General features: G+C 45.5%; 1 protein-coding gene across 5 annotated transcripts in view; it reads right to left on the bottom strand.

Moving 5' to 3' along the window:
• Positions 1-21,489, bottom strand: part of DPP6 (dipeptidyl peptidase like 6) — a 1,109,512-nt gene that overhangs the window by 141,207 nt on the left and 946,816 nt on the right. For all 5 annotated transcript variants that reach the window (XM_032245216.1, XM_032245218.1, XM_032245215.1 and 2 more), the window contains one exon: positions 20,172-20,292. In XM_032245216.1, the coding sequence (XP_032101107.1) occupies positions 20,172-20,292 (121 nt within the window). The remainder of the gene's footprint in view (positions 1-20,171; positions 20,293-21,489) is intronic.

A 21,489-nucleotide genomic window follows, 5' to 3' on the forward strand; every position in this document is an offset into this window, starting at 1 on the left:
ATGTACCACCTGCTTGTGAGCATGACTAACAGCTACACAGGACAGGGCTTAATGGACAGTTATTAGCAAAGAGCAAAGAAGGCTTTGAAGAAAGTTAGTCTTTAAAAGAGACTATTATTTCTAACATTTATTATTATTTTTTAACAAGAAAGGTAATTTTGAGGAGGAACTTTTCTGCTTCTTACAGCGAGGAATACCTGTCATTTGTGATGCACTTTACTTTTTATTATACATTTTCCCACGCATTATACAGAAGCTGTGAGGGCGTCAGTGGAGAATTGCACAACGTCTCCACAGTGCTGAGTCTGGGAGAGCGGCTGTCCTCCTTACTCACAGCAAGAAGTGATAGAGGATCTTAGGCACTTATTCAGAGGCAGAAAAAGTGTTCTAATTCGTTTTTAAATGAACATATGGGTGTTTTCTAAGAGCAGCAACACAAGTAGTCAGCTACACCTCATCAGTGCCCAATCAGTGACTAGCAATGCTAGACTAACACAGCATGATGATTTGTACAACGGCCCCACAAGGTCGATGCTCCATCTTACAGAGGAGGAAACTGAGGTCGGACAGGTTGAGTCAATTCGCTTGAGTTCATTCAACCAGTAAGTGGTGGAGGTAGAACGGTGAAGCCAGGGATGCCAGACTTCAAAGCTGTTTCCACAGTACCCCGTTTCACTGGGCAAGTCATTTCCCTTCTCGGAGCCTCTGTATGATTGCAGGTTTGCAATCTTCTAAGAATCTATGTTTTTAGATCCAGCTTTGAAGTAAAGTTCGTACAAGGCAGATGCCCATTTGGGAATGAAAATAAAGTAAGTGGTACAGGGCCAATTAAAAACCAGCAGCTCTTCAATGAAACACTGTGGTGAGTGAGACGAACTCTTAAACACAGTGAACTGGAGAGGGAGATGCTGCAAGTGAAGGGTGATTACTCAGAGTGAGCTCATGAAGTCTCCATGTTATTTTCTGAAAACCAGGATTTTCTTTCCCTTTCCTGCTGCCCTCCTCCAATGTCTCCATTCCTGGATGATCCTGTATGATTATAATCAATAGTATCAGCTACAAATGGTCCCACGCGGCCCTGGGAATAAGCAGGAGGGAAAAGACAATTCCAGTTATAGGGTGCTTACACTTGAGCTAGAGAAGGGCTTGAATGACTTATTTCCCATCCTCTTAGGGAGTTCATTTCCAAGATAAAGACAGTATATTTTGGTTGTGTTTTATAGGATCAGATGCTTCCCCGGTTCTCTCAATGAATCTTATGTTTGTTTTTGTGAAATAGTTGGCAGGAAATCTCAGCTTCTTTTTATAGTGAAAAGCAACATTCACAGTGAATTCTCTTTTGCCAAAATCTAAACGACATAGGAAAGTCGAAAATTGAGTGAAGCTTTGCTGTGATCTCTTTTTTCCTAATGCTTTTTGGCTAATTATGGTCCAAAGCAAAGATGCAGAACTAACTCTGGCTGCCAGAATTGCTCTATGAACAAAATAATCCCAGGTGGAAATTTCTAGAAGCTTAAGAGGAGTTTGCTGGTACTTCCGGTGGGGATTTCCAAAACAGAATGGTAGAATCAAGCTGGGGGATGGGGGGTGATGACCTCATGGTGGAAGGACTTTGTCAACAAGTCCCCAACTTATCAGGTGTCAAATAACCCAAGGCAGGCACCATATCAGCACGGTATCTTAACCTCAACATGGAGCTCCCCTCTTCCTACCTAGGGAGGGCTTTGGATTAGAGGTCAAAGGATCAGAGGAGGCCCTGGGGACTATGTGGGAAATCCTAAATCCTATGAGTAGACAGTAAACAGGTGCTTTTTCAAGGTTGTATCTTTGGAACTCAGGGGCCCAATGACATGTCTCTCCACGAAGAGAAGACCCAGCTCACCCATGTCTCCTGCTGAAGTCATGGAATGTTATCTGGCTTCTCTTGAAGACTCATGTATACCTTGAGTCTTTCTGCAATCTACTTTCTTCTTTCCTTCTTAAAGGCCGCAGGAATAACAATATTCACAACCAATCAACACCCTAGCTTCGATGCTATGGTTTGGCTTCCTCACGGCTCCAAACTTCATGTTGAAATCTGATCCCCAATGTTGGAGGCAGGATCTAGTGGGAGTCATGGGGGTGGTTCCTTCATGAAAAGATGAATGACCTCCCCCAGTGAGTGACTTCTTACATGATTCGCTCCTGTCAGGGCTGGCTGTTAAAACGAGCCTAGCACTTCCTACCCCCGTTGCTTTCTCTCTCGCCATGTGAGCTCTGCACGACCAGCTCCACTTCATCTTCTGCCATGAATAGAAGCAGCCTGAGGTCTCAGCAGAAGCTGAGCAGGTGCCGGCACATGTGTCTTGCACAGGCCATAGAACCCTGAGGCAAATAAACCTCTTCTCTGTATAAATTTCCTGGCCTCGGGTATTCCTTTATAGCAACACAAAACAGTCTAAGACACACCCTATATTCTTTGAACGTTGTAGCATCTAGTGAAATGGGAAGGGCAGGGCAGGTGTTACTAAGCCTGGTACATGGTTTTTTTTTTTTTTTTTTCACCTAGTTAATAAATATTTACCAAATATTTTTAGATACTCTGGCAATTCTATTGTGATCTTCCTAGTGACCTGCGGGTCTGCCTACATTATTTGTTATAGAGGAGAACTGTGAGGCTCAGAGATGTTGACGACTTGCTCTGGGTCACGGGGACGCGTGGAGCCTTGACTTGACCCCAGGTGTGATGTTGAGCCCACTCCACCATGGAGACCTCCAGGATGAGGAGACCAAGCCATTTTCCCAGGACCACAGGTCAGGAGAGAGCAGATTCTCCTGAGTCTCCTGATTCCTGCTCCTTTGTTCCTTCCACTACACTGCTGGACCTGACAGTCCAGGGAACAAGACCAGCTCATTTTCCAGTTAAACCTCATGCAGTATGGCAGCCTGGGCTACAGCCCAGTGTTTGGGAAATCCATCTGCCTGAGTATTGCAGAGTGTCATCTTTTAATGAGGCAAGATACATATCAAAACAGAATGTAGGCAGCGAGGTCACGTTTAGGGTCATCCTAAATAACACAGCCCCACAGATTCTGACTGTGAGTGAGTGCCCGGCTGTGCTCCCGGGGCTCCCTGCACTCCTACTGCTGTAGATACTTGAGAAAAATCAAAGCACGCTGAGAAATCTGGGTCCGGGAAAATTGCAAAAGACATAAATCACATGCCTGATAGATCTGTGCTCCGAAATACGTGGCCTCATTCTACATACAGAGAATCTTATTTATTCCTGCTTGCATCTGCTGCCTTTTTCCTGCCACTAAATATTTTATCCAAGGTGCCGGGAGCAGAATTAAATGGGGGGTTAAAAAAGAAATCAGCGAACATCAAGCCAGAAGGCAAATGGAGCTTTTACCTTGCAAGGCTCGAAGCCTCCGTCGCTAATCAGTGCTGTGTTATTTGCATTTCACACACTGCGAATCTCCTCATTATCATCAGAGATCTGCAAATTCCCACAAATCAACACCCGGGGGGTCCAGGGAGGAGATCGGCTCCCTGAACACGCCCCGGCTGGCCGCCAGGTGGCAGCGTCCCTTCTCGATCCTTTAGTGGGGAAGGGATGGAGTTGGGGTTTTGATTTCTAGTCCATTGCCTGGATCGTTCAGATTTTCATTCTAGCCTTACTGGCTGCTGACGTGTGGCTTCTCCAGTCTTCCTTTTTTCCATACTGGGAGGCGGGTGTGGTGAGAGACAATGAATGCTTCTCTCTGTGGCTGGAGCAATTTAAGTCAGAAATCTTGGAGAAGGTGCTTTTGAGGGGTGGGAAGCCCCAGGCTTAGACAGATCCAGTTAACCCATTACATGGGATACACTGGGAGGATCCAGGACGTGTGGACAACTGGCTGCAAATCCACTTCTGCAAAAAGGCAGCTCGGCCGCACTCCATGAGACACAGGGGCCCTTGTCACTATCCCACATAAGGACGGGAAAGCAGACCCTTGAACAACGTGGGTTTGAACTGCGCGGGTTGACTTATGTGAACATTTTTTTCAACCAAATGCAGATGGAAAATACAGTATTTGGGGGATGTGAAACCCTTGTATTTGAAGGAGTGACTTTTCACATACCTGGGGTCTCAGGGCTGACTGGGACGGGAGTATGTTTGAATTTTGGTAATGCAGGGTCCTGGAGCCCCTTCCCTGTGTATACACCAAGGGGCACAGGGCTTTGAAACTTCAGCAACACCGAAAGCAAGAGCAGCACTAATGGGTCATCGCCTTTAGCCCCGCCAGGCTTTTGTTAAAGCAGATGTCGGAGCAGCTTCACTAACATTCAGCCTTTCTTTCTCTCACCTCACCACACACTCCCCTCCGACTTTCTTTCCTAACCCCCAAAATGACTAAGCATGACGTGCTGTAGGAAGTCGCAGTGCGCAGAACTGCGCTCCTTCCTCCCGTCCCTGCATCGCCTGAACCACAGGCAGCGCAGGCTCATTAGGCTGGAAAGGCGCTCTCTCCGGCAGCCTGAAAGGGCCCTTTTACATAGTTATCAATTCGTCTTTCAGCCTTATATTCCCTTAATGATGGTTTTTCCAGACTCAGTTAAATGCTACCATGAAACAAAAGGAAGTACTGTATCTGAAGCCCCAGCAGGTGGAAAGGGAAGCCATATCCAAAATGCGCTGGAGATAAAACAGCTGAACCTGAGAGAGGAGATCAATGGAACCAACCTCCCCATATGGAAGACTTCGGCTTCCATCTGTATTTCTGCAAATTTCAACCAAAATCATTTATAACTGGCTCTTTCTCTTTCATTTCTGGCTTTTTCTCCTTTTAAAGTGCATGACCATCAAAGTATGGTATGTTACGCTCCCTGAAGAGTCAAGGGACATCTTCCTTTGACTTAGGAGTCAAGTGGGAATTTCCAGCTTGCTAAACATTTTGGGGGAGAAGTGACTGGCCGTTAAGGTCTGCCCTTTGCACCTAAGTCCCAGAAGCTCTTGAGATCCCAAATACCTTTATGGAGCCTCCTAAATGCCAAGGAAGCTGGGAGAGGCCATGGTGCCCTGACTGGAGGGACTGCCTGGCCCATGCCCGCCTTCCTTGTCCTGGCATAGAACATGCATCAGAGCTGCCAGGGGAGGCCAGAAACTCCCAGTGACATGATGAGACAGTAGGACAACTACAGATTTTTTTTTTTTTTTTGAGATGGAGTCTCACTCCGTTTGTCGCTAGGCTTGAATGCAGTGGTGCAACCTCAGCCCACTGGGACCTCTGCTTCCTGGGTTCAAGGGATTCCCCTGCCTCAGCCTCCCGAGTAGCTGGGACTGCTGGCACTACAGATGCACGCCACCATGCCCAGCTACATTTTGTATTTTTAGTAGAGATGGGGTTTCACCATGTTGGCCAGGATGGTCTCGATCTCTTGACCTCATGATCTGCTTGCCTCAGCCTCCCAAAGTGCTGGAATTACAGGCGTGAGCCAACATGCTTGGCCGATTTTCTAATCAACAACTTTTTCCTTAGCTATTTTACAAGTCTCCTCTATATCTGGAAATGCTCACGTTAGGTCACACCTTACAGAATCTCAAACCTGAAACGGTGTCAAGAAAAAAAAAACTGGGGAAGAGCTGGGAACTATGATCTGGTCATATCTCCAGAGAAGGAAATTTAGCAAAAAAAAATTTTTTTAAGAATGAACTCTTGAGTTATTATTAATGGTTGCTTGGTTTTCTAATTTTTATGTTTTTACAGTCTTAAATCAGAAGATACCATTCTGCCAAAAGTGTCTAAATGTGTTGAAGATCTGTGCCGTGTAATTAGGATGTGGGTAAATACCATCCTGCAGGATATACACTTTGTGAAGGCAGGTCCAGATCTTAAAGCATCTCTGTATCCCATGGAGGACCTGGCAGAGGGCTTTGGTGCAGAATAAATGCATGAACCCCCCCGAATGATGGAAGCAAGGAGCTGCTTCACGCGGTTGGTCTTGGCTTCTGTCGGACTGACTGTATATCAGTTCCTTAAGGGAAGGGTCCCTGTCGTGGACCTCCTTCATCTCTTTCCCTCCCTGCCTTCCTTCTTTCCTCTTTTTCAGGTACCCTGTTGGGTGGGGCACTGCAATCTATAGTGACTCATCCAATGCTGAGAACCTAGCAGGGGCTCAAACTAGAATTCCTAGTAAACGAGGACTGTGTGGGCCACTGTCAAGTGTTGGAATATCTTCTTGATGCAATGAAGTTTGCTACGTGCAAATTTTGTCTATCTCTCCCATGTTTCTGGAGACACAAATGCGGGACACTGTGGCGTAGGAGCTGCGTGGCAGTGGGTGACACTTCACCTTTCCTGATGGGGAGAAGGGACATAACACTGTGATCAGGAACGTCTGAGTGGACCCATAAAAGAAGTAGGTAATAACAAGGATGGTGAGCAGGGAAAGAGCTGACCTGAAACCCTTCAGCTGGCCTGGCTGTTTGTCCTAAGGGCTGGATAGCACCTAAGACCTCCACAAAGTGACACCACCAAGAAGTGTCCTAGCTGGGCTCTTCCTTGGATAACATTCACTTAAAATCCCAGTACTCTATAGGCTTGGTGTCTGCATGGCTGATTTTTGTTTTTTATAAAAACCACCCAGGTGCCAGAATATTTATTCCTGCTGGCTTTCTTTCTTTTTTTTATTAAGAGCTGAAAGGTGCTCTCCTCTTTCGTGTTTCTGAGGCTCAGGTGCCCACTTCCATTGTTTGGATGGAGCCTGGCCTTATGCTGAATGCATGGATGTGCTGGGGAGGGGCTAATCATAGGTCTGAGTGGCCAGCATGCGGAGGCTCCGCCCTTCCTGGGTTCTGCCAGGTTGCCTGGACTCTGGGACTTGACTCAGGGTGCCCAGAATCATGAGCTTATATGACTGAAGATGATAGGTCTGCATGTCCAATCTCCCACTCGGTGCAAGAATCACTTAAGATAATCCAGACGGAAGAGCATAACCTTCTCAGAACAGCCTCTGCCATAGCTGGAAGGCTGGAGAATAGGAACTGACCTGAAATCTGACTCCTCACTTCTCCTTCCACTCAGTGGACCTAATGCACAGAACAAGTGACAAAGGGTGGGTCTTCTGCACGCCTGCAAGTGCAGGGAGCTCTAATGTGGAGCTGAGCTACCTCTGCATTCCCTTACGCCTTCCCAAAGATAACCCACAGTAAAGAGAAAAGCTATGCCAATAATGCACACTTCAGAGACAGAAAAAAAAAAAAAAAAAGGCGAGGAGTAAGACAGAGAGAAGGCTGATTCCTCTAGGGCAGATAGGTTTCACGCGGGGATAAGAAGAAGGTTTATCAGAATCACCTCATAAAGGTTCTCCCCATATACAAACATCCTGTGTGTGGGGGTGACGAAGAGGGCAGAGGAAGGGTACAAAAAGGCTGAGACACTCATGTGCTCGGTCCCTGCCATTGCAACTGAGGAGCATCGCTCCCGTATGTTTATGAAGTAAAACTGAGAATTGTTAACTATGTCATTGAGAAGTTATCTGCCGCGGACATAGACTTTATACCATCCATGCTGTGTGTTTATGGCACTGATATTTAAACATGAAGCCTGCCACAGATGGACAGGAGTTTAGAGTTATCTGGTCCACCCTAGCGATGCTTCCAGAATAAGAAAAAGAAACTGAGGCCCCAAAAGGTTAGAATACAGGTTTAGTGAGCAAAAGAGCTAAGGCTCGTTCCAGCTTCTGAGTCTGGAAACTGCTTTGAGTAATATTGTCTTGTTCCTTTCTTCCTTCTAGCATTTGCAGCTTGCGTTTTAGTAGAACTGTATTAACAAAACTCTCAATAATAGGTTAGATGGTCTAATGTCCTTAGGTGATTTAAGAAGACAGAAAAAAACAAAAATAAATTAGAGATCCCAAGGGTGTCAAATATTTCAACTGCAAATACATAAGATTTGGGCCGGGCGCGGTGGCTCACGCTTGTAATCCCAGCACTTTGGGAGGCTGAGGCGGGTGGATCACGAGGTCAAGAGATCGAGACCATCCTGGTCAACATGGTGAAACCCCGCCTCTACTAAAAATACAAAAAATTTGCTGGGCATGGTGACACGTGCCTGTAATCCCAGGTACTCAGGAGGCTGAGGCAGGAGAATTGCCTGAACCTAGGAGGCGGAGGTTGCGGTGAGCCGAGATCGCGCCATTGCACTCCAGCCTGGGTAACAAGAGCGAAACTCTGTCCCAAAAAAAAAAAAAAAAAAAAAAAGATTCACCAAGATGCTATAACGAAAAGGTAAAAGTGTGTTTGTCTTAGTCTCACAATGAATGCATAATTTAAAAGATAGAAAAATACAGCCACTGAAAATCATAAGTTATTTATCAAAATCTCTCAAGAGTAGGTCATTAATTGTAAGGACATTTACTGAGACCAATGAGAATTCTTCCTGTACCTTTAGAGAACACCTTCCCTTCAGATTTATTTCTGATTTTCACAAGTCCTGGTAGATCACCTCTTCATCTTGAATTAAAATACTCAATAACCCCCCTAAAATATCAACACAGCCTCTACTGGATTTTCAAATGTAGATTGGCTTTGGTTCTGAGAACCAGAGGTTTGTGGTTAACCTGCTTCAGTGCCACGCAGCCATGCCGAAGCCGCCCTCACTGTCCTCTGGGACACTGCTGTGTCTCCATGCAGCTTGAGGGCTGTACACTGGGAACGATATGCATCACTTTACAGGCTCCACAGAGACGCCAAGAAGGAAGGGAGCTGATGGCAAGGTGCTTCTGACAATTATGAACCTTCTCATTGGAGAGATGGTGAGCACTAATGGTTCTCACGGCTCCCGTTGGCCGTACAATTTACATGTGAAATGATAGAGTTTGCAACAATAAAAAGTGACACATCCTAGCTTTCTTGGAATACACTTCCCAAGCCGGCAGATTGGTGGTCCAGTAGGGGACACGGCATTTCTATTTGCAGCTCATTCACGAACATCATTTGCGATCTGGGCTGACAATGACTCTCCCATACTCCCCCTCCCCCACAGCAGCATCCCAACTCGATGGAGCCCTGGCATCCTCTCAGCTGCCCTGGATGGCTGCCTGCTTTCCGAACCTGACTCTCTGACCTTCCCATTGACTGAGATTCCCCAGCATCCCTCTAGATAATTCCTCTTCTGCTTTGGACACCAAACTTGTGGCCCATTGTTGGCAAGAAGGCTGCCCAGACGTGGGGGTCTTCAGTCCTGTCTCCCAGTCATGTCTGGCTTCCTCCTCACCAATTGCTCAATGCTACTTCCTGGAGCCCTGGCGGGACCTTATGAGGTGTTCTGGACAATGACTCATGCGTAGAAGTGCCAGGATCATTTCCAGGCCAAGCATTTATTCCCCGGCTTGTCTCCCTTCAGAACACTCCCCTGTCTGCTAGTGTGGCTGTGATGCCTAAGAGGATGGTCCTGGAAGCCTGGGACCTTGAGTGACCATGAGGGGAGAGCCCCACCCTCTCCCCCTCCCTGATCTAAAGTGGGCTTGAGTGATCTCCAACAAGAAAGACACTGCTGTTTTAAATCAGAGGTGGTGGTCCATTTGCTTTTGCTTTTTTTTTTTTTGCTACCCACAACGGGACCCAGCCTGTTACTACAAGCACATCTTCCTGCTAGCCTTCTTCTGATCAGGCTCATGTTCGAAGTTTAGGGAAGGGAATGATGGTTGTGTTCTCTGCTCTTAGCACTGAACTTCACAGAAAATTCTCAACCAAGTGTCTAATATTTCCTCTTTCCAAAGCTGTCTTCATCAAGCAGGGCCCCTCGCTGTTGCTCTGAGGCTTCTGTTTAAATATTCCAAAAGCAGAATATTGTTCCTTCTTCGGTGTGTACTACTGTCTCACTCCAACTTCCCCCAGATAATTTTTCAGCCAAGAAATGTGGGAAGAATATTCCGGGATTGACTAGGATAACTCCCCCATCGCCACAGCTGAAGGGTTTATTTATTTCCTGGTTTAAATTGCAACTCTTGGCTGGAGAACTCCTAGGGTACAGATGTAATCTGACATAAAATTAATTAAATAGCAAACCGGCTAGTCACCATGGCAATTAGGAGGGTGGTGGGAATAACTACCAGAAACAAGGAGCCATGAAGAGGAGGATTTGGAGCAAGGAAGTCTCTGTCAAGTTTCTCTTGGAAGAAACCCAAGGGCAAGGAGAGCAGTCACCCCTTTTATCTCCTCTTTGCTGGGGGGCCGTGGAGATGTTGTACTTGGATGTGTATAGGACTGACCTTCCAGTCAAAAAATTCCTCCTCTTTTTCCATGGTAGGTTCTCTGTGCTGGACACACAGACATCGGAGACTTTGCCGTATCTGAGACTTCACCCACCACAGCTAGCAGAACGTGAGAAGAAAGTTGATTTTCAGCAGATATCCCACGTGCACATGCAAATATGCAATTAACATGTTGGCAGTTTCTTATGGTTCCACCGTAAGATTCCTCTGCTTCCTCAGAAGCGCTCTCATTTAACTTTGCAGCAATTCTTTGAGAAAGGTGCCTGAACCTTTATCTTCCAGACGAGGAAACTGAGGGTCAGACAGTGTTCTTGATCTGGTCACCAGGCAGCTGGATGGCTCACAGAGGGCTTAAATCGAGGTTTGTTGGGCTCTGAAATCTGTGCCATGAGACATGCCTTTCACAACACAGATGGCTCAAGCCTGGGGTGTCGAGCAGACACCTCCAGAGGATGCCCCACTCAGAACTTGAGTATGGACCCAAGCCTAATATCATAGGCAAGAAATTAATGCAACTTATATGCAGCAGGAACGTGGTTAGCAGCTTCAGGCAGGCTCCCTACTGGCTGTTTGTCCACAGAAAGGCCACTTACTAGTTTTCACAGCTATGCCACAGGATAAGGGAAGAGTTGGCCCTCTGTGTCTAAAAATTCCCCATCTCTAGACCCTCCCACCAAGTGCAGATAAAAAATATTAAAGAAAAAAATAACAGTATGTAATAAAAAATATTACAGATAAAAAATACAGCATATCAACTATTTATACAGCCTTTGCATTGTGTTAGGTATTTATAAGTGATCTAGAGATGACTTAAAGTATCCTGGAGGTGACAGGCACATGCTAAGCCATGTCACACAAGGAACTTGAGCATCCTCAGACTTTGGTATCCGATTGAAGAGGAGCGAGCAGTAGGGTTCCTGGAACCAGTCTCCTGAGGGTACCAAGGGACGATTGTAGAGCTTCCTTCATAGAGCTCTGGAGAGATGACAGAAGTTTATTTATGTAAGGCCTGGCATGGAAGAAAGACTCACTGGAAGTGAGCTACTGCTGTTCCTACTCTATTCATTCAGTATGCAAACTATGACTTATCGTTAGTTCAGGTGGTCTAGCGTCTGATGAGCTGTGCCCCCGTGCCCCTGGGCTCCCAGTAAGAAGACCACGTCCTTCCCATCCTTACTTCAGCTTTCTCCTTTCTCCTTGGGAATAAAAAGTGAAACTCATAATTAAAAGGGAGTTAACAATGACCGTTGCTTTTTGATAATCAGGTGTTTTTCTGCTGAGGGAAGCTGGTGGAAATGGAAATTCTGATGAGAGTGATCAGGGAGGAACCATGTGATTTTCTTGTGGAGGTTTCTAGAATATACGAGTTTCCCTCTGTGAAGTAACTCATTCAACAGTATTTTCTGAACATGTGTTAAGAACTCAAGAGATTCACTTGGTGTTATGGGAAACATGTAATATAAATACAGTTCTTGACTTCAAGGAACTAGATTTATTTGGAGAGGCAAAATTTGAAATAATTGGTTGTCATTACAACAATCTTGATTCAGACCACAAGGGCTGGACGAAGTCAGACATGATGTCAGCAGCCTCGTCTGTGAATGTGATCACTGGACCGATTGGGAACGGCACCCTGCGGCTTTGGGGCCAAATCTGGCCTGCTGCCTCCTTTGTATGACCTGAGAGCTCAGAATTGGTTTTGCGTTTTCTAATAGTTGGTAAAAAAGAACTTTAATGACATCTGAGAATTACATGAAATTCAAATTTCATTGTCCGCAAATAGAGTTTATTGGAACACAGCCACGCCATTTGTTGCTTATGGTCTATGGCTGCTGTTTTACTTCAGCAGCAGGCTTGAGCAGTGGCAAAGAAGACCTTATGTCCTGCAAAACCTAGACTCTATTACCTGACTGTTTACACAAACAGTTTGCCGACTGCTGGACTCAGCGACTGCTAACGTCAATGTCAGCTCCAACACTCCCTCCTTCTGTGACTTGAGAATCAATAGCCATGCGATATTCTTTCAAGGAAACTCAGATGAACATAGGTGAGTGAGGGCAGACACTGTATTGCTACAGCAAGAAGAGAGTAGTCTACTCATGACCGCAGAGACAGAGAGACAGTGCATTAGGATGTGCTGGTGTTTCCGGGAGACCTACCTGGATTTAAAGTTTGGAGCTGAGGCAGCCATGATGCCATGATTGCTATGTTGAGAGCAGGGGGAGGGAGGGGAGGGTCTGGTGGGACCCAGGATCAAGTGAGGCACAGATGCAGTTGGACCCAGGGGGCTAAGACGGCCTTGGCAGCCATCCTGACTTACCCGTGACAATTACAGTCTATGTTATGCTCCTGACATTTTCATTTCCTGCCTTAGAACACTGTTTTCATGTCGATCCTTTTAGAAATCTAGAAACCCAGAAATCTCTCACAGGGTCACAGAAGCACAGAAGGAATGGACCTCTTAGGCCGTCTCAGCCATTTCCTGGTCAGAGCCGACTGAGTTTCCACTGAACAGATTTTGGCTTTTCCTCCTTGTCTCTCCACAAGGTAAAATTCACATGCTCATCAAGTCAAGATCATTAATACTTTACGGAGTTGTAGACTAGGGCTAGACAAGGAAAATACTCATTGCAGTTACATTAAATACCCAAAGCATTCAGCCTCCTGCTCAGAAAGATTGCTATTTCATTTAGCCAACGCTCCATTGCACAGTACCTCCTAGGTCTGACAGCTTCACCAGTCACTGATTACATTTTAGATATTTTCATCAGTACTTTTACTCACATATCCTCCCTTAGAAATTACAGATGAAGTGGAATATAATTTTTTTAAGTGCTCAATTTTTGTAAGAGATCATGAGGCATAATTTTTACCACGTCACGAGAACTTTGGGGCTCATAAGGAAAACAGCTGTCTCTCTGTCAGGCATCAGCGGCAAATAAGAGTGTGCTTTCAGCTTGGGGAATCTAAGCGTGGACAGAAGGCTCTTGAAGAGGTGTTCGACACTGTATCAACAGTGTTTCTAGGGTGATTGGGGACTCATAGCGCATTTTTCATGTGACATACTATAGATAATAATTCACAAGTGAATAGAACTTAAGAGTTTTCAACACTGACAGGTGTCACTAATTACACATTAACGCTCCTGATTCCCGACAACGCAGATGAAACAGTGGAGCAGGTACCTCTTATTTTACCGAGTTTGGAAATTACAAGGTAAAGCCGTCGTAGCTGTACCACCAATACTGAGAGTTGACCAGTTCCAGGCGCTGTGCTAAGAGCTCTATGCGTTTTAGGTTATTTTAATCTCCTCTATGACCTTACGGAGCATTTACTGCTGTTATCTTTGTTTTCCAGACAAGGCAGCAGAGACGCAAAGAGGTCAAATATTCATCCAAGTTCATATAGCTTTTATGGGATGGAGCTTTTTTTAAACACAGGCACCATCACTACAAAGACTGCCCTGCTCTTCCACAAAGGAGCGTTGTCAAGCAAATCGCAAGTTTTTGCCAATTTACTGATAGCGACATCCGTGTCTAACCAAACATTTCCCATTATGCAAATAAGACATGTCATCAACGTGAGGTCCAAAGAACTACAAATCTACGGTTTAAATAGTCATGTACATATTTGAACATCATTCTAATTCCCATTGTACTTATTTAAAAATATATCATTATGGCCACTACGATGTATGATGGGTGTAAAAATCCACTTTGATCCACTACCTGGGAGCAGTTTGCTAGCAGCTGAAGTGCCCTAGCCAGGTGCTTCAGAGGCAGTTAATATTTGAAGAACCCAGTCAAGAATCTACACTGCAGGGGGCCTCTGTAAGCACCTCAAATAATAGTCTCCAAATGTATGTCAGGGAGTTTTAAAAACAGCATGAGTGGTTGGGCTCAGTGGCAGGCTCCTGCAGCCCCCAGCGGCTCAGGAAGCTAAGGCAGGAGCCCAGAAGTTTGAGGCCAGCCTGGGCAACATAGTGAGACCCTGTCTCTAAAGAAAGGTAGCAGAAGCAGCACTAGGAATGCTTTCTTAGATAAGAAGACAGTGGACTAGATTTTCTTCGTCTCCATCTAACAGTCCAAGGCTGCTGCTACTCACTGAAGACTGTACCGTTACTGATGGTCACACCTGGCTCTAGTCCGTTCACAACACGCAGGAAACAGGTGCTCAGCACACTGAGTATCAACGTGACATGAGGTACACAAAGTGTACAAATTCTCTAACATGTCATGAATGTAATTAAAGCCAACAGGCAAGTTTCACGTGAAATGTTACTTTTACATAAGTTTGTTCTGCTTTCGTGGGATGTAGAGTTTACGGGAATCTGGATGAACAAAGCGCTTCCTTTTCTTTTGGTGAATGTGCTTCCTGAGGTAAACAGACCCTGAGAATCATTCCACGATCCCCAGAAGTGCTTTAGTTTAATGATGTTTTTTCTTCCATGACAGTGTGACAATCACGTTGGCCTACTACGCTATCCCGCTGCTACTGCTGCGTGCTCTCCGCCTCCTTGAATACTCAAGATAATAAAGCATGGAACTGCACCACCTCGAAACCTCATTAACTCAAACGTATGTGCCTGGGGCCCACCTGCCCTTTTGCTGGTGCCTCTTGGAGCACTTCACTGGAACAGAAAACTATTAGGTCATGAGTGCTGACTCCTTAAAGATGCTTTGAGAAACTGTAAAGAAGTGCAAAGCCGGCCTTGCCTCACGCTGGCCTGGCAGTCCCTGGACATGAGCAGGACACACAGATGGAGAGTAACGGTCACACCACCAAGGTTTGGCGCTCATCAGGCAGGACTGAGGGGCCTCGCTTAGGAAAGGCTCTGCCCCTTGTACAGCAGGCTGACTACACCACAGACGAGAATGCGTTCCAACTCAGGATGCGCTTAGCCTCTCTCCAGCAACAGCGGTTCTAGAAAGAGCTCCTTTCTGGCCAGATGAGCCACCTCCCCACTTCCTCCATGCTGGCCACCCAGTGAAGGCAGCAGTTAGTGTGGGAGAGTGGAGACAGTCTCTCTGAGGGGCTCCCAGGTAGGTGGAACCAGGATGGTGGCACCCTGGGGACTGTGGCAAGGGGTGTTGCCGGGAGGAAGGGGACTCAGGAGTCAGGGCAGGGCTGCAAAGAATGGGGAGCGTGCCACGGAGTCCAGGGGAGGACGGTGGACTGGGCAGGGTAGAGTAGAAGTGAGTATTGTTGGCAGGAGGCTTCTCACCGGCCACGGCTTATCAGGGCCACCTGACTGCAGGAGTCCTAGAACCACGCAAGGGGAACTAGCGCCGGGGCGGCTTCGAGTCTCATCTAACATGATTCCTGCTGACGTGCACGGGGAAATGCTTCGTGCCAAACCGGGTCTCCTGAGCTGATCACAGTTGTCAAGTACCTCCATGTCCTGGACTAGTTAAGAAAAATCCAGCCCTGGAATTTCATCCATGCCAAACCAGATATGAAATAAATTCCCTCTGGGCCCTTTTCTCACTTTCCCTGTGCTGACGGGCTGATGACTCCAGGCTGAGCTCTATAAATATCTTCTCTGAGTTCATCATCCCCCACTCTACCTCCACTGCCCTGCGAGGGGATAAGATCTTTTATATACATGAGGAAAGATGTTGTCCTCCTGTGACCCCAATATGTTCCAGCTTTCCACAGGGCTGTGAGTCATTCCATGATAATGGCATATCGCTGAATAATTATATGCATTTTGTATATGCATATGCATATGACAGCTTTGGCATAGAAGTATGGATGACTCATTGTTTAGCTCAAACATTAATAACTTAAAGTCATTATTAGCAAATTATTGGCCAAAAATTCTGTGCTGTCCCATTATAGCTCATGCATATGATGATAATGAAGATGAGTTAAGAGTAATTTATCAACGAAGAGTGGCAACTGGAAACACAACCAACCCTGTCACAGCAGTAACAAAGATCCTTCACCAACTCTTGGAGAATTCCAACTCTTTGTTCATAGGCCTACATACTAGGAACTTTGCAGAATTACTAAGCCTTGCATCAAAGTGCAATTTCTTAACAGAACACTCACTCACAGTTCTCAAAATCTTCAGTAACATCTTACTTTTAGTTTATGAATAAACAAATTTTAATAAACTTTAAAAAGTTGTAGGACTCTATTAAGCGGTCTTTAGTTTTATATTAAAATCAAAATTCCGAGTAATTTTATGACATTTTCCCAGAAGAATAAAATGAAGATAGGCATTTTGCTTATCAAAATCAGTTTGTGACCGCCATAAGCCAAAGGACTCTAAAGATCTTTAGAGAATCAGCAAGACAGATGCACTGAGTTCACAGCCAGCGCTGAGCTCACAGCCAGCGTTGAGTTCACAGCCAGCGCTGAGTTCACAGCCAGCATTCTGGCGTGTGGGCAACTGCTTCAGCAAACTGGAGCTTTCCTCGCTTTGTGTGTTCAAACCTTAGGTCAAGGGATGGAGACTCCCAGCAGCCTTCATGGGGCTCCCACCTCTTCTCTCCCTCAGTCTCCAATATTTTGAAATGTTTTGTATGTTTAAGATCCTTTCTAGGAAACAAGTCAATAAGGCATTTTTCTGCCAACAAGCTACGGACTGCAGCGGCTGTTTCCCACACACACAGCTTGCCTTCTTAAACTAACATCTCCAAGCGAATCAGCCCCTCTGCAAATGCTTCAGAACATTTTCATTCTAATCTCCCCCATCCCTGAACTTTTTTAAAGGAAGAGTCTGGAAGTGAAACAGTTAAGTCACTGAGTAGGCAAAAGCAATCATCAAAGTTTACTTTCCCATTATTAAAAAAGGAAGCAAGATTCCCCAGGGCTCCTATGCTCCCAACTTTGGAAATCAAAGCATCAGCATATAAACCTTCCAGGGAACAACACTAAGTAGATTAGGCTGCCACATCAACTGTGATTGATTTAAAATATTTAGGGCTCTGTTATCACATCAACGAGATTTTGTGTAAATGCCTTGAAGAAAAAAGTCCTTTCAATGGATTTGCTAAAGCAAAAGCTTAACTTGAATGGTAAAGCAATGAACTTTTTATTTTATTAAGAAGATACTAAAAAAGATATTTTAAGTCTCCTGGTTATGGAAGTTTTAGGGGAGATTAGTCCCCGAGAACGACTAAGCTCTTGCAGCCAATATTCTAGGGGCCCTTTCTCCTAGGGGCAGGGGGCACACCTTGGGTCATTATTATTTGCACTGATCTCTCTTGAATTTTCAGGTCAATTTCTGCCCTGTGGCAGAACGACCCCCTGGGGAACATGGTCTTGATACCTATGCTTTCCTTTCTCTTTTTTAAACATTTTTTTCCTTTGTGCTAAAAACAGTAGTAACAAATAGTTACAATAATAGTAATAACTACATAAATTATTATCATTAAGTTATTTGTATTGTTGTAAGAAGGACAGCAGCAACGGTCCTTTGCTGAACATGTCGTGTGCTGCGTGTGTTCCACTCAGTCTCACAGTCCTCAGAAAGTGTAGTATTGAGGGCATTCTTCCTACGTACAGGTGAGCATGTTGAGGTCTGTGGAGTGGAAGACCCTTGTCATGTCCCGTGACTGGGCCAGGTCTCCTCCCTGGGTCCCTACAGCTCCACAGCCTTACTTTGAACTGCTCATGTTCTGATCTCTAGCCCCTGGGTTCCCTTCCCTATCCAGATACTGAGCCGATCTCACACCGAAGCAAAAGAGCTGTTAGTGAGATCTCAGATGTCAGGGAGCAAACGGGACTCAGTTTTCTAGTTGCTCCCAGGTATAAGGCCTTTTTCTCTCCAAGGGAAGCACTCATGGGGCTTCAGAGTCCTCACTGTCAGCAGTCTCCTGAGCCCAGGGGGCAGGTCAGCTCCACGGGCACAGGGACCGCACCCGGGCAGAGGTGCAGCTCCTCTGGAGTTTCCCTGAGTGCTGCTGGCTGTGCCTCCTCGGTGGAGCTGGGACGTCTTGGGGTATACTGTTTCTAGGGCTGTTTCTGCACAGAACAGGCATAACCATAGCAGACTGTGTCCCCTCTTTCATTCCAGTGGCTTTATCAGGGTGGCCAAGGACTCATGTGACAATAAAATCTCAGGGTTGAATCTCCTGGGGCTCAGAAGGAAACTGGACTCCTCAGCAGGCTCTGAGAACTGGCAGCCACATCAGAATAAACACGGGGCTTCCAAGGTGACCACACAGGCAAGGACAGCCTCAAGTGGAGCCTGGGTTCCAGTGAGTCTGTTAGAAAATGAGCTGCTTCGATTCCAGGACCACGGCAGTCTCTGGAAGACAGACTTAGGGAAAAAGCCATTGGAAAGGGACTGAGGGAATTTTCTAGACTGATGGAAATGGTCTATGTCTTGACTGGGGTGACATCGCGTATACATGTGCCAAACTCATCAAACTGTCCTTATAATGTGCGTTTTATTGCGTACAAATTATACCTCCATTTAAAAAAATTAAAAATCAAGTCATAGAACTTTATGGCTTCAGTGAAATTATGCTAGGAGGTAACACTAAGCTTGCATTTCCATCTGCTTTATAATTTATGATACATAAAGCCACTAAAATGCAGAATCCCAGCCGGAGACATGCACAGCACTGGGAGAAAGTGATACTGGCTTGAGAAAGCACCCAGAATCTCCCTGACCCTCTCTTGACTCAGCCTAACAGGGTGAGTTATTGCTGTGACCACACGGTCTCAGGCCAGGAGGCGGAGAAGAGCTTGGGTTATTCATCGGTCTCATGCGGGAAAGCATGTGCTTACTCTAGCCACATGTGGAATTTTAAAAAGGTAATTAATTGTCCTGAATTTGAACAATGACTTTCCCCAATAAATACTCCTTACCCTTGTGTAAATGTGAGCCAATTATTTAACCTCACCATGTCATCTGCGAAATAGAACCTTGTTATGACAGTGCTATGAACTGAATATCTGTGTCCCCCCAAATTTGTATGTTGAAGCCTAAATCCCCAAAGTGACGGTGTTAGGAGGTGGCGCTTTTGGAAGGTGACGAGGTCATGAGGGTGTTGCCCCTATGAATGGGATTTGTGCCCTTACGAAGAGATAAAAAGACCAGAGCTCTCTCTATTCTGCCAGTGAGGACCTAAGAAGATGGCCAGCGAGCCAGGAAGAGAGGCCTCACCGGACACTGGGTCTGCCAACACCCTGGTCGTGGACTTCCCAGACTCCAAAACTGTGACAAATATATGTTCATTGTTTAAGCCACCTAGTCTGTGAAATCTTGCTGCATCTTGTTACAGCAGCCTGAACAAACTGACAGGGTGGAATGAAGTAACAGAGAACGAAATGCTTCCAACAGTGCCTGGCAGCACATACTAATCAATCCCTGGTTGTTACTGTTATGATGAGCATGGAGACAGAGTAACAAAGTTTAAGAAAAGAACTTCTCCCTCTGATTTCTAGTTACTTAATAATTTACAAGAGTCTTCTGGTGCCAAAGGCCAACCAGTGGCATAAAACGTCCAGCAAAGCGGAGGTGCGCTCAGCAGCAAGTCACTCTGATGGAAAGATGGAACTCATTCTTTCTTTTCCAACTGTCCCCTTCTCAAGGCAAAACAAGGCACTCACGTCCCAGATTAGGGTAGAGACGTGCATTTGCAGTCCCTGAACGTTCCCGGAAGTCACCTCCTCACATAATAAATCTCCCATTAACAGGTCTCCTGCCCTTCAGAAAAGAATTGCAGGACCTTGCAAAGCCCAAAGCCCGGCTCACCTGCCCCAAGTGAGTGTGTGACACCGCAGGCTCCTGAGAACAGCCTGATGCTCCTGAGAGCTCCAACAAAATCTTTGAAATTTTGCAAAATCTCAAGAAACTGGAGTTTAATTTACAGCCAAAGTCAAAGAAAAAAGAAAAAAAAACAACTTTAACGTAGCAGCAGCAATGACAGCAACCACAAATCTTCCTTCCTTCTCCCCTCCACGTGACTTACCTTCATACAGCCAGTCACTGAGGCCATTGTAAATCACACCTTCCTTCCCAGTGGAGACCACGCGGATGGCCTGTTTCCCAACATGTGCACAGTAGTAGATATTGTTTTCAAAAATAAATATCTAATTTGGAAAGAGAAAAAAATTATAGTATTAACGAAGGAAGTAGTTATAAATAGGTTGTTCTTAAAAAATCTGAACTCATCAGCCTGGTTTTTATTTTCCTGTTGTATTTATTAGATAGAACAAAGGCAGTCTCAAAATTCTTGGAGGTCTACCCACCTCCAACAGAATATACATGTAAGGATCAATCAGAGGCTCAAACTCCACATTCTTTACCCAATGTTATCACTTACCATGACTGGACAATTTGTGGTCTGATACTTCTAGGTACTTTAATATCTGATATGATTTGGATTTGTGTTCCCACCCAAATCTCACATTGAATTGTAATCCCCAATGCTGGAGGCTGGGCCTCGTAGGAGGTGACTGGATCATGGGGTCAGATTTCTGCCTTGCTGTTCTCCTGACAGTGAGGCAGTTGTCATGAGACTGAAAGTGTGTAGCTCACCCCCGCCCCGTGCTCTATCCCTCTTCCTCCCGCCATGTAAGATATGCCTGCTGCCCCTTCCACAATGATTGAAAGTTCTCTCAGGCCTCTCCAGCCATGCTTCCTATACAGCCTGCAGAACAGTGAGTCAATTAAACCTCTTTTCTTTATAAATTACCCAGTCTCAGGTAGTTTTTTATAGCAATGTGAGAATGGACTAACATAATATCAAATTGGATTATTTTAGCAATCCAATTTTTTCCTAGCAATTAAGAATGATGGGCTAGGACACTGTAGATCTGGGTTTTCTTCATTCAACAACATTTATTAAAAATTATGCAATGGGCACCTGCTCTGCATTCATGGGGGAACACAGTGGCAAATCGGTGAAAACTCCAATGTCCCTTTATTTTAATTACAATCTGTAAAGACGCCAGACTCTAAACAGGACAATGGTCTGATAGGGAACAATGTGGAGTTTTGGAAATAGAAAACAGAACTGCCTAACTCCGGCAAACGGCCAGGCAAGGCCTTCCTCAGAAAGTTATTGAAAAAAGTTATTATTGCGATAAAATATACATGACATACAATTTGCCATTTTAAGCATTTTAAGTGTGCAGTTCAGTGCCGTAGGTTCGCTTACAGTCTTGTGCAACCATCACCACCTTCCACCTCCAGAACCTTTCCATCTTCCCAACTGAAACTGTGGCTCTGTTAAATACTATTACAACTTCCCATCCTTCTCTCAGCCCTGGCACTCCCCCTCTGCT

This window comes from Sapajus apella, unplaced genomic scaffold, assembly GCF_009761245.1.
Source record: "Sapajus apella isolate SASKATOON/1434 unplaced genomic scaffold, GSC_monkey_1.0 scaffold56, whole genome shotgun sequence".
Lineage (NCBI taxonomy): Eukaryota > Metazoa > Chordata > Mammalia > Primates > Cebidae > Sapajus > Sapajus apella.